This window comes from Podarcis raffonei, chromosome 2 (genome assembly GCF_027172205.1).
Source record: "Podarcis raffonei isolate rPodRaf1 chromosome 2, rPodRaf1.pri, whole genome shotgun sequence".
NCBI lineage: Eukaryota > Metazoa > Chordata > Lepidosauria > Squamata > Lacertidae > Podarcis > Podarcis raffonei.
In genome coordinates, this window is record NC_070603.1 from 54,203,370 (window position 1) to 54,217,248 (window position 13,879).

A 13,879-nucleotide genomic window follows, 5' to 3' on the forward strand; every position below is an offset into this window, starting at 1 on the left:
TAATGAGCGCATCTAGCAAATACTGTATACAAATTGCTTTTTTTTAGTTTTGAGAAATGGCACAAACAAGAAAACTTCTATTTTGGAAATAAGAAGGGTAGAGGGTGTTGTGGGTAAAAAAGTTCATGCAGATTGCACATGCTGGCGAACATATTCAAAACATCATGTTACAAGGAAAAATCTAAGGATGGAATTTTTTAAAAAACCCAACTACTTAGTTATTTGAGCAAGTGGTCTCATATGCATTTCATCCTGCTGTGGTTTTACAGTTGGTTGAATTCAGTGGAAATACCCTTAACCTCCCCTGTAAATTAATCTGTTATTTGCAAGGGTTCTACCAAGGCTTAAAGTCAACCAAAATTTTCCATAGGAAGACAGCTCCATCCTTGCAAAATAAACATTCTAGATTTTCATTTGTGCTTATACAGTGGTACGTCTAGATGCGAACGGGATCCGTTCCAGAGCCCCGTTCACATCTAGAAGCAAATGTAACTAGCGACGGCACGCCTGCGCACGTGCGGGTCGCTTTTCGCCACTTCTGTGCATGTGCGTGACGTATTTTGAGCGCATGCACAAGCGGCGAAACCCGGAAGTAATGCGCTCCGTTACTTCCGGGTTGCCGCGGAGCGCAACTCAAACGCGCTCATCCCAAAGCACATTCAACCCGAGGTATGACTGTATATAGACAAAAAACCCCACACAAATCTGTTCAAAGTAATACTGTACCTAATTCACACAGTTCACCTTTGAACTGGCCAATACACTGCATCCTTTCTGGGCACTTGCCATTTACTGAATTACACCTGAATCCTCCATAGCATTTTTTACAATCGGATGCACAGTTATAACCATAGAAACGAAAGTTACATTCTGTGTAGAGAATCAGATAAACATTATTACACACTTAAAACAAAATCATACGAAACCTCAGAGAAAGCTGAGAAGCAACCAAATGACGTCACCATCTAGCCAGCTTCTGCACAGAACCAGCTGATTTAAATGTTAATATGCAGAAGGGGTTGTGGGAAATAGGGGAGTTGAGGACCTTGAGGCATCTGACATTAATAAAGCTGAAGGCTGATGTAACAGCTTACTTCATTTTTTAAAAAAACAAAGATCACGTAAGTTGAATTCCACCATTCCCGGTGAGAAAGCATATCAAACCATTGTAGAGAGGGAAGGGGCAGTATGGAGAAAGCAGATAATCCTGGTTGACTTATAAGACAGACACATAGATCTTAACCTAAAGGCTGTGCCTAAAGTAACTATGATTTGCCTGCCTGCACCATATACTTAATTCTCAGAGTTGTTTAAAAATCAACCCCTCTTTCCAGGAACTCTGGAGAATTGTAGCTCTGTGAGGGAAATAGGGGTCTCCTAACAGCTTTCAGCACCCTTAACAAATTACGGTTCTCAGGATGCCATTGGGGAAGATATGGCTGTTTTAAGTCATATGATACCACTTTAAATGCATCATGCAGACAGGATCTCAGACTGCTGTGAAGCTAAACTAGGGAGGAGGGTGGAAGAGAGAAACAGAAGGTAGGAACAAGTCATGAGCATTCAAAATTCCTTTTTCGGTACCTAAAATAATGTAAATGAGTAAGTAAAGACTCCCAGCTAAGATCAAGAAATACAGTACATGAGTGAAAGGAAGTAAAGACTAAGTGAGCAGAGTCTAGAGGACCAGTCCCTAAAACAAAGAAAAACAGGATAATCATATATGGGAAAATTATTGCTTCTGTAAGTCTCCTCCATTTAGATTGCAGGACTTAAAATCTCTTGCTTGAAGCTTGGGGAGGGGGGAGTATTTTTTTTAAAAAGGGGGGCAATCCCTGTTGCAGGTAATGATACTGCACCCCACATAATACATTTCTTTGAATTTTCATGTCATGTCTTTTGGAGAAATCTCTGCATAAGGTCACTGCAACTGTGATGAACTGGGTTCCAAAAGTTTTAAATTCCTAAACTCTCTCAAATGTGTGTATTTCTTGATTTTACTTAAGAAATGTGTTTTCTGGTCTTATGTCAAGAAAGACACACTTATGGTCAGGCTTAAAAAGTCCATGTATGACAGTCCACATGTGCACTGGAGGCTTTTTCTACATCACCACTATCCATTTTAGTCAGAAAACCCCTAAAATGGGTAGTTAATATCGTAGAGAGATGCAGCAAGAAAGGAGAACCTGAGAACTTTTCCCTAGCTTCCATATATGTGCATGAAAGCACTTTCTGCATGGGGTTTTTTAGATCCTGACCTATGAGTTTTGAATGTAAGCAAGATATGGCTTTGGCTAAGACATGAAATCTAAATCTGGGGAATGAAATAGAATTACATTTTACAGCTCAGATTTAAAATGGGAGCTATTTAGATTACAGTAAGAACAAATACACAAGCTTTTCAAACTAAATCAAAACTTGCATAGTGAAGAAAAATGAAAGATCCCTATAAGACCCACAATACTTTGCAAATATTTTTAGAGTACTGGTGCATTTTAAAAGCTGTTTACTAGTTTTTATTTCAGGCGCACAAACATACCACGTCTTATGTATGCAGTTGCAGTTTCATCATAAGTAACAATTATATCAACACCTCTTGTTCTTCTGTAGTATCGGTAATCTTTCACTATTCCTGTGCAGCTGGCATCATTTAAGCAGTCTAATGCAGCGGTGGAAAAGGAGGTATAAAAGTGAGGTTCTAATGGTCCTGACAAAAAGTGATCAGTATAGACATCAAAAAGATTTTCCACTGAGGTAAAAAGAAAAAAGAGGGAGGGGGCAGGAATTGTTTTTACTATCCATTCTAATAGAAATATGCTTAGACTAATTATCAAATAAAGTTTACAAGACATTCTTTTTACCCAGTTATGTTGTTTCACCTCAGAGTTCTTCTGTGGGTTACTTTTCCTTTACAGACCTAGACAGTCAAATGTTTGGCAGTGCAACACCCTCAGCGCCCCCCCCCCGGGCGTTCAGAACATATACACGCCAGAGATACTCTAAACGGAACTCCATGTCCTAGCAGAAGGGGCAAGGGTAAAATGTAAATCTCTAGCTTAGGTGTTTTCATAGCAATGTGTTGGACTCACCCACTGTTCCACAATATAGATTAAGACTTCTTACTCATTTAGCTTAAGAGTGTGAATGTGCTAGATATAATTGCTGTACCTACACGACATAAAGATTGATAGACAGATATTACTTCACATTAGTTACTCCTTTAGTTAATGTATATTTAATTTCACTGAATGAACCATTCTTTTGGGGTAGTCTGGTGAGAGAGTATGTTCTTGGTTAACAGATTAATTGCCAAGTACATCAGGGTCCAGAAAGGTCTTTTTCCATGAGTGGATGTGCCACTGCCTCTTTCTTTTAAAATATTTTCACTGTAGAATTTTGAACCTTTGACAATTCAATATTACATTTCTTATGCAATAAGATAATAGTGCAATCATAAAGCGGGGAAAGAAAGGTCAAGAGAAACAGATCAATATACCGTACATAAAAATCTAAATTATTGTAAATTGATTATAAGGTGAAAAATCATCATTTACATTGTCATACCACAATTATTTAAATATAAACAATTTCTCAATACATTTATTTTCCTGATTATTATATATTGCGTTCCTCTTATACAGTAACCTTATACAGATAGGTAGCAGTGTTGGTCTGCCATAGTCAAAACAAAAAAAATTTTTTCCTTCCAGATACTTCAGATACTGAAGAAGTGTGCATGCACACGAAAGCTCATACCAAGAACTAACTTAGTTGGTCTTTAAGGTGCTACTGGAAGGAAAAAGTAACCTTATAATTAGACTAATTTGTCAAATTTTCCTCAACCATTCCTCTATAGTAGAGGGATCCTTAGTCTTCCATTTTTGAGTCATACTATATATTAAACCCACTTTAAATCTTTTGCACCTCCAGCACTGCTTATTTTGGCTATAAATTTTGCCAGTGTTATGTAGTTCAAGATACTATTAGAATAGTAGTTTGAAATTGTTTTCTTTCATATTCACACCTAATAATATTTTGGTGATTTTTTAAAATTCGAAACGCAACAGAGATAATGTTACAGATAATATTTGTTGGTAATAATCCATTTTTTTATTTCTTTTGTCTTTGATGTCAGCTGTAGGGTAATTAGATATAATCTATTCAATAATTTGAGTTATGGGGCTGAGATTAAAAAGTGTTTATTAGCAGGGTGGTAAAAGCTCCACATCTATTAAGTGATTTTCCTCCATCATTAAAAAAATTTTTTGGTAATACTCTCCAGATATTACTTAGGACCTGCCAATAACCGATGATACAGCTCCATTATGGTCTCTGCCAACAGTCACTCCCCTTTCTGCGTGGTTTTTCATTAAGTTGTTTAGGGATTTAAAGAAATTTGATTATTTATCAGTACATAGACATAGATCAGAGACTATGTATATTGAAATATGACCCCTTCTGAGTATTAATACCACCACCCCTTTCAAGACAGTGATTCCACATGGTCAGCACCCCCCATCCCCGACCTGAACAAGCCAGCCATGATGGGCAAATACTGGGACAGACAGCTGAAATCACAATGTCCACATCCTCTGGCCTCAACTAATGGAACTGATCCCATAGGCTTGAATAATACAGAGTACTTTAAATGAGAACAGGCAGCTCCTTTGATCAAGTGGCACTGCCACTAATTATTTAGTCAACAATCCACTACATTGGGGTGAGAACTTGTTCGGCTCAAGAGTCACATTGTTTGGTGGTTAATCTTCCACAGGTCATGTGCAAGAACTGAGCAGTGCCACTTCAAAAATCTCTTTGATATACAAAATCACCAAACTGATTCATTCATTCATTCATTCATTTACTTTCTCCAATACACTTTTACCCCAAACCCCAGCAGCTGAGGATTCTAGCTTTTTTCAAGTCTAATTGCCATAGATGGGTGATCTTCATGGAATTGGATTAAGTCCCAGCAGCAACTTCCAACCAGAGACTATTTTCAAGTTTAATTACCCCCACCCAGGCAAATATCCAAGACAGCAACCCCTCCTGTAACCACAATACAGAGCTAGATCTACTGGAAGAGCCTTTTTGAGTTCCCTGTATCAATACTGTGTGCCAAAATTTGAAGTTTTGCAAAAGAGGGCATACTGCCCACAGTGAAGGATCCAAACACTGCAGTGATTTGTCAAAGATGACTTTGTTGAAAGCATAGTCCATTCAAAAGCACTCTGAAAAAGAACAGCCTGTTTCCTTCCTTTTTATTCTGTACTATAGTCCTGTACATGTTTTGGCAAAGGAGTGTACATTCTGCACCTCCTAGGGCCAGCATGTGTACCCAATACTGTATGACTCATCTATACTAATTCTGCAAATCTTGTCCAGTAATATTTCTGTTAGAAATTGTAGAAATACATTTTTTCACTAACTGGAGTTCTCCATTAACTCATGTGTTTCCAAATTGCAATATGTGGAATGTGGAAAGAGTGACACACTGGTAATTCTCCTAAACATTCCGTAACAATGTATTTGAAAGAGAAGGGTATCTTTGAGCAGAATGTCCAGCAGCAATGTTCATCCCAGGATGGGCCACCTCAGTGCTCTCTGGCAAGTGTAGATCATCTGTTGGAGAATATGCCTTCCAAAGGATGCTTCCTCAGAGATACAAGTGTCAGAGCTGTATAAGTCTTTCCAAAATACATTTTGGAAGTCCTCCAAATGTCCAGTGTGTGCCACTCCTTTTCTTTGTGGGACATACGGCAAGGCAAGGAAGGAAGGAAAACATCAGATTTTGTGCCTGGCGGAAGGCACAGTTGACCTTAGGTATAAACGTTGGTTTTGTTTGCAGAACTTTCATGTTTAAGAACCAAGAGAACCAGAGTTTTGAGACCCTTCTTGCTGAATTCCAAAAACAGCACCTTCCAGAGTGGCATTTTAAAGTGTATCATATATATGGAGCCTCAAAGCTGATCAGTGCTTGCAAATCTTGTGAAGGTGCCACACCAGAAATCTGTGCACTTGATATTAGAGAAGTGAGTCTCCCCTTAATATGCACTTCAAACTGGAATGGGAGGAGGCAGGACTGCTCCATCCTTCTTCAAAACTGTGGACATTGCTTCTGCCTGTCTCAAAACTATGTAGCCTGAGCTAGGACTACCTTGAGGTCAGCCCAGGTTGCAGATGCACCCATCTATCTTCACAATCCAGATCAGGTGTGGGAAGCCTTTGGCCCTCCAAATTTTGCTGAACTACAACTCTCATCAGTCCTAGCAAGCATGGCCAATGGCCAGAGATAATGGCAGTTATGGTTCAGCAATATCTGGCGAACAAAAGGTTCCCCACGCCTGTCCCAGATGGTCGTGTACAAGTTTGACTACACCTCACTCTTCACTCACTGAAGATTAGATCTTTTAAAACAGTACACACTCTGGCTGAGAGTTGTCCAGCACTATTCTGGCATTCTGAATTCCTTTGGGAGGTCTTTTGGCATCTCAGGCATGGAAGCTATCTGGGGCAAATGATAAGGGAAGCTCCTTAGGGCCATCTAGATGGCCTGTGCAGTTGGCTTGTAGACCCCTATCACACCTGATATTCATTTGTGTATCACATGATTCACAGCTTGCTTCATCCCGCATGATAAAGGATACCTATGCAACCTTGTGCCTCACCATGAATGGAGAAAAGAAATCTGATTAACCTAGAGAGCTCACCTTGATATAATTAAAATCAAAATTCTAAGCAAGTATTTAGGGAAATTTTTAATGTTTGATGTTTTACTGTGCTTTTAATATTCTGTTGGGAGCTGCCCAGAGTGGCTGGGGAAACCCAGCCAAATGGGCAGGGTATAAATAATAAAGTTATTAATTTTTTATTATTAATTATTACAGATGTTTTCTTCTTCATCACCTTCAGAACTCTACTGTGCAGTTTACCTTCAATTCTCTTGCAAATAAATTTGTGTTTTTCCTCACAATTTAGTCTCAGAGCAGTTTGGTCTACTGAATTAAGACCCATACATCTTCCAGCTGGGCTCCCTTTTAGTTCCAACCTGTAAGAAAAAGACATGACTGATTAACTGGTATAGACACAGATATGCACATTTCTGTTACATCTTATAAAAAACTTTTCAGCCACCTTACAGATCACAACAACAATAAACCAGGAGCAGCCAGTGAGGAGGGGTGGTACCATGCTCCTGGCCTCCAACAGAGTTGCTGCAGGTTACTGGGAAGGAGAGGGGCAATCTGCAGAGCGCATTATCTCCTCAGCCACAGCACCAACCTTCTTTGTCACCTTGCCCGTCTCCCTCCTTGTAAGCGGCAGTGACTTCACAACCAGGTGCATGATGTCACTCCTCCTCACCGGCTGCTCCTAGAAGGAAACATTAAAAATAAACCCAGTCAAACATGCCATCTGGATTGGACTACTGTAACATACTCTTTATGGGGCAGCAGTTAAAAACCATCCAAGAACTTCTACCAGTGTAAAACACCACCAGTAAAACTTTGATTGGGGCAAGTACTGTACAAGACGTGCAGTTTCCAAGTGAAATTCAAGGTGTCAGCTATTACTTCTAAAGCCTTAAACAGCTTGGGACAAAGCTTCTTGCAGTTTGTCCCCAACCAAGTGGAGCTGTCCATCCTTTAAGATGTGTGACACAGCCCTCCCACATGTGCCAACACCTTCTAGGCCTGGCTTTCTCTATGGCAGGCACATTCCACATGTGCAATTCCTTGTTCCAAGAGATTACCTTCCTATTTGTGTTTCACCAGCATTTCAAGACATTTCTTTTTAAACAAGACTTTGATTCTGTTGTTACTTAATTTATATGCCATTTTCATTTTGAGAATTTAATGTATTTATTATTAGCTCTGGATTTCTGTGCTCTTTCTGCCTTTGCTTCTTTTGTTCTTTGAGGTAATTATTTTAGTTATTATTTTTGCTTGCATTGTTCTGTTACAGTGCGTTGGAGTTGTTTATAGTTTGCCTCTGCAGACAATTAGGAATACAGACTTCCACAATGGTAAATTGATGCCTGTTTTTAACATTTTTATGGTTTTATGCTTCTATTGTTGTAAGCTACTTTGATTTTTTTTAATGATATAGCGGTACACAAATACCTTTATAAGTAAATAAATATATAACAAAACTGAGAAAAATAGTTTTACTCAAGATGGAAATAGTAATATTGAAATGCAAATTAGAAACGATGAAACTAAAATTGACAGAAACACTTATGTGTACCAGTGTACACTTATGTACCAGTGTAATGCTTTAGCAGCTGATTTCATATTTGACCAAATCCATATGGATTTTTGCTTCCTGCTATTCAGCCCAGTCCACAAAATGTCACGAGGGTTTACAGAGGACAACCAGTCCTGCCAAAATACAAGAGACAGTAAAACAATTTGGGATGCAACAATATTTGATGGCTATATTAGCCTTCTGCTAAATTTTACAAGGTCAGAGTAGAGCTAACAGTACTTTAAACCACATAAAAGGAATGCCCCCAAGCCCTGGGGTACAGGCCTTGGCAAAGGCTCCTGTAAGCTCCAGCTGGAAGAGATGGCTTCCTACCTCTTCTGAGATAACACAGATAGGATCCTTAGCCCCAAGCTGGCAGAATTTTAACAAGCTGGCAGCAACTGAATGACAAGACAGGCTCCAATGCCTGGAGTTTGTGTTTGGCTCTGGCTCATAGCAAAAATGGGATTTCCATTTTCCCAACTTCCCAAACTAGGACATTTTGTTTTTGAATTCTCTCAGTTTTAATATTTGCATTACTATCAATTTCTAGCACAAGAGGGCAGCATCCACAAGTCAAATGCTGGGTACAAACACATTCTTCCCACCGCCCAGTAACTAAACGTACTTTAAACTTCATACAGTTCTTCTTAAATAGAAAGCTCAGTTCAAATCACACAGTTTTTTATCGTAATTTTTTTCTGTTTTTGATAGACAACTCCAATCCAGGTTCAATTTGTAACTAACTGGGTTTAGCAAACTAAGCTGTTTCCACACACACCAAGCTACAAATAGCGGCTCAGTTTATTCCAAACAAAATTAAGCCCAGTCATGTTCATAACTCACAAAGCACTTTCTAGAGCTATACAATACTTGTGAAATAAATACCTCACCTCTTGTATGAACATACTTTCATGTAATAAACTAGCAATCAGAGCCAGATATTGCAAGAATTTGTCTAATAACTTTCTGAATAAAACACCTTATGATTTAAAATGAGACCTCTTGAAGACCTACCTGTTTAAGACTCAAAAACATAGTGGGACTCAGAAGCAAGTCCTACTGAATTGAATGGGGCTTACTCCCAGGGAAATTTGCAGCCTTACTCTCTCTTGGAGAAGAGAGAGACACTGTAGGGAACTCTCTGGCCTGTGTTGTTGGCGCTGATAGGCAGACACCCTTGACATTATAAAAGCAAAGAGAAATGTGGACCAGAGTGGAGAAAAGACAGCCACAGCACCTCTGAAAAGAGAACTAGTTGGAAGAATGAGCCAGAAGGAACACTGGTGTAAATCAGACCTGGCCCACAAAGTTAGGGATATTTGATTTAGTCAGGGAAACCTAATTAGCAAAGACCTTCACTTTAAAGTGAATGTGGTATAGGGAAAGAGACTCACAGCACCATGGGACTCGAGCCAGACTGGGGCTGTGTCATTTGATGCTGCTGCCACAGCACAACCATCACACTCATAACTGTTTTTAAAACACAGTAGGTTGTGGTAATGGCAGGTGCAAATATCAGAAAGCCAAACCAATGCCAAAACAAATGCCAAAATTTACAAACCCTGCTTTTAACTGAAGATACTTCAAAATAGTAACACACACACATATATATATTACACACACACACACACACACACACACACACACACACACACAGCCATATAAAATCTACCACTAGATTTCCATTATTTGTGTTTTGCCATAGGGATGTGTAAATACCATTTCACTTCTGCTTCCAATCCATACTAGATCCGTACTTCTGAATCTTCTGCACTGTTTCCGAGAATCTGCCCAGCTGATGCTGACATTGCTGAAGTAATAACAGCCATTTCCCCAATATTTCCAACCAGAAAATCGTGGACACCATGCACTGCTCATAGCTAATCAAAACACAAATAAACAACAGATAACATTCCAGTCTGTATGCTGTAATAAGATTTGTCACATGCAAGGACCACAATGCAGGGGTAAAGCTAGGCTTTATTTCACCTGGATCAAAGACCCAGTTGGGCAGCCCCCCCCCATGCATTTGCCTACACACACACAGAGGCCGAGAGCCTCAATGGCAAGGCAAAAAAAGGCTAGCCTCCTCCATAGCTACAGCTCTGTACAATGCATGCCTATAAAATGGGTTTCGCTGTTATGCAAAAGCAAATAGTTCACCCAGGATCCACTCAAATTTCTCCCCAGATTTCTGTTTCAAATTGCCTGATTGTATTTGCAGAAGGGGACAATTGCATTCCCAACCCACCAATCTTTTTTGGGTGTGTGTGTTGTTTTTTGCAGACTTTAGGCTTATCCACACTTCTGCTTGTCCCGTGTCTAGAAAGCATAGGTCCAAAAGGTTTTCAACTTGTTCCATGCTTTCTAGGCACAGGTCTAAGTGGTGAGGGGGTTTTTTTGGTCCCACCAGTTTCCCAAGGAAAACCCGCTGTTTACCACTGAATCAGAATAAACATGAATCCACACCAAAACAAATGACTTTTGTTTCTTCCAATTCAGCGGTAAACAGGAGGTTTTCCCAGAGGAAAACAGTGGGACAAATGGAAGTGTGGATGAGCTACACTTCATACTACTGTGTATAGATGCACTGTCACAATTTTCAGTTTAACTTCTTCTCTGACTGGTTCCAGTGCTTAACAGGACATATATGCTTTCATTAAAAAGCCATGCAAAAAGGAATCTGAAGTGATGGCAGAAATCAATCACAAGTATATTGCAAAGTAGTTTAAGCAAAGGATCTATGACAAGTGGTCACAGATCCACTTGATGGTTTATCAGGCACAAGAAAGACTCCGGAATTGCTTTCATTATTTGTTTTGTTATTTTGCATTTTTCCTGCAGCACCGATATCCAAAAGCATTGAATTTTGGGGCATTCCCACCACATGTGGAGGTATGTGCCTGTGGAGGTGCAGCCTCTGTGTACACACTAGGAGGCATTGATAGGGCAGGGATGTCTTTAACTTATGCAAAGGTGTTTACACCTTGGCTAGAGACAAATTGGGAATGGTTTAAGTCTTTCAATCTGTGTGAAGCTATCTTAGGAAATAATGCATCAAAGTAGAGGATACATATACATTTTCAACGATGTCACATGAATACAGATTAAAAACCCAGCACTGGAAATGCAGCGAGTGCACAGTAAACAGGAGTATGAACACAGCTGCTAACTCTCCTTCAAATTCTGACAAGCGGAGTGTCAGGGAAGATGGGTGAGGATTTTTCTCAGTTTCATAGAACTTTGTATTAGAAAAATTGCAATAATCTTTCCTGGTTTTTCTCATTTTATCCAAGCATCCATGTGAGTCATAACTGTCTCTCTGGGAGGAATCTGGGAGGAAACAGCAGGTGAAACTTCCAGTTTCGGCCTCCTCTGAGTGACAGTGCACATAAGAGAAATCCCAGCCTCTCTATGAAGCATTCTGCACATGCTAAAGAACTTAGGAAGGGTAAGAAGTGATTATTAGAAAAAAACCAAGAGGATGCTTAATGATACAAGTGAACAGTTGTGGCCCGCTGTCCTGTGTAATCACACACTGCAGTAACCTGTAAAATGGAAGACACAAGGTGAAAACTGCAGCAAACAGCACATGCACCAATTCCAAAATTAATTTTAGAAATTCTACAAATTAAGCCATAAGGAAGAAGAACACGGCCACCAAAAACAACAACTCACAACCCACAGGTGGAACTGGAGGCATCCATTCCTACCACACTCAATTCTGAACATGGGGTTTAAACAAGGCAGCTTAGTAAGAGCATACAGGTTACATAAATGGCACATAAATGGCAGAATGAGTCTACACATAGCACAAGAGGCATGTCATTGTGGATAAACTTGTCACGATCTACGTGGTCAAAAACCACCAGAATGCCTATATTACGCAAATCCAATTGAAAACACACGTAAGTGTAATAGGCCGTATAGTGGTGGCTCAAAGATAGAGGTATGTCACCCACAATTTATGTGCTTGCTGCAGAAAACATTTGTGTACCCATGGCAACTGTGTGTGCATATAAGTATGCAGCCACTCTCAAACACTGAAGAATAGGTGATGGAATAAACTTATTGGGAATTAATCATGTGCAACACTGTAGATGTCAAAACGTGAAAACACCAGCTCAGTCACATAGCTAAAATGTTACAGAGACAGAAAAGCTGGTATGCCTGGGCTGTTGCTACAAGGTTTCCCAAGCTAAGGTATGTCATGTGCAATGAAGAGTTAGGAATATCACTATTATATTTATTGGTGCTTCTTGAAAGTGGGTTTTTTTTAGTTTACATTTAGTTTTGCACAGTAGAAAGAGTTCTTCTCTGCTCCCAATTCATCCCCTACTAGCTTTGTTCAAGTACCTCGATCACAAATAGTAGGCGAGTCCTGAGCTCTACAAGAATGAGAATTATCACAAACTCCAGTGTATGGATTGCATAATTCATCACCATAACATCCGCTGCAAACAGAGGAACAGTTCTTTCCAAAGTAACCCAAGGAGCAATCTATGAAAAATAATAAAAAGGACATAACAATAATCATATTTGCCTTCCACAGTTCTGTTTCTTCTCCTGGTCATCTAATACTTAGGTTTTATTTATTTCATTTCAGAAATTATAAACCATTATACAGAGAATACCCAAGCAGTGTACAGAATATCCATTCCTCTTTCCCTTTTATGTCAAGCTCTCTCAAACTCTTTCTTCACACTATCAAAATACTTTCCACAAAGATTCTGCTCTTGAAAGGAGAATAAAACATGCAAGCAACCAAATGAATGTTTGCTCAAAATGCAGCATTTTAGTTTTACGTTTATATTTCTTTCAGCTGAAACTTAATGCCTTTTTCATTTAAGGCAAAGAACTCACATTCTGATTACATCTCAGAATGCTCAGTCCCTAGTTCTATAAATTGTATCAGTTAGTTTTTCTGTTATCACATAATGCATAATACAATACTGTGAGCTGCAATCTACAGAATGTTTGGCCAACCTGTTTTGACATATGCTGCAGACCAGCGCTCTTCACTTTTTAGCAATACAGTTCCTCTAGCAATTGCATAGGCATTATTCCAGATAGTGATCCCTGTACATTGTTCTCTAAGCTCCAAGCACGCTGCCTTTGCAGAAATCAAATCTGCATGTACTTGAGATACAGAGCCTGGGGGTGATAGAAGCACCTTTCCTTTGTGTTCCTGGTACCGGTCAACAGCTGCAATAGGAAAAAGAATCCACACAGTAATGCAACCAGTTTAAATTAGTTGCACAAAATTGCCAGACTCACACTGTAATCAATTCCAAATATATATTAAAAGTGTGCAAATGCCAGTTAGGATTTGGCACACATCTTTACTTCAAGCATCATGTAACACTGTAGGCTTTTATCATTACTACGAAGTAAAAGCAACAAGAATGGGTGGAACAGTTACTCAACTTGACATATCACAAGAATCAACTCCCACAGGGTCAACAATGGCAAGGTGTTTGGCTAAATGGTCTATAGATGAGCCCTGTTGAGATTTGACTTGTCCTATATGGAATATTTATCTTATTTTTAGTCGATTGATTGCAATACTCCCTGTGAGGTGGTATTAGGCATGTTGGTGTCTGGGTTAACTGCCCAGGGTGAGAGCTTGTTG

At 39.4% G+C, this 13,879-nt stretch overlaps 1 protein-coding gene across 6 annotated transcripts in view; it reads right to left on the minus strand.

Annotated features, from left to right (window-relative positions):
• Positions 1-13,879, minus strand: part of LOC128407814 (uncharacterized) — an 83,310-nt gene that overhangs the window by 59,313 nt on the left and 10,118 nt on the right. For 5 of the 6 annotated variants that reach the window (XM_053376652.1, XM_053376650.1, XM_053376651.1 and 2 more), the window contains 7 exons: positions 13,234-13,452; positions 12,604-12,747; positions 9,967-10,127; positions 8,263-8,378; positions 6,933-7,048; positions 2,540-2,749; positions 727-870 (listed from right to left, as the gene is read on the minus strand). In XM_053376652.1, coding sequence (XP_053232627.1) covers positions 727-870; positions 2,540-2,749; positions 6,933-7,048; positions 8,263-8,378; positions 9,967-10,127; positions 12,604-12,747; positions 13,234-13,452 — 1,110 coding nt within the window. The remainder of the gene's footprint in view (positions 1-726; positions 871-2,539; positions 2,750-6,932; positions 7,049-8,262; positions 8,379-9,966; positions 10,128-12,603; positions 12,748-13,233; positions 13,453-13,879) is intronic. The other variant, XM_053376649.1, reaches the window with a different exon arrangement.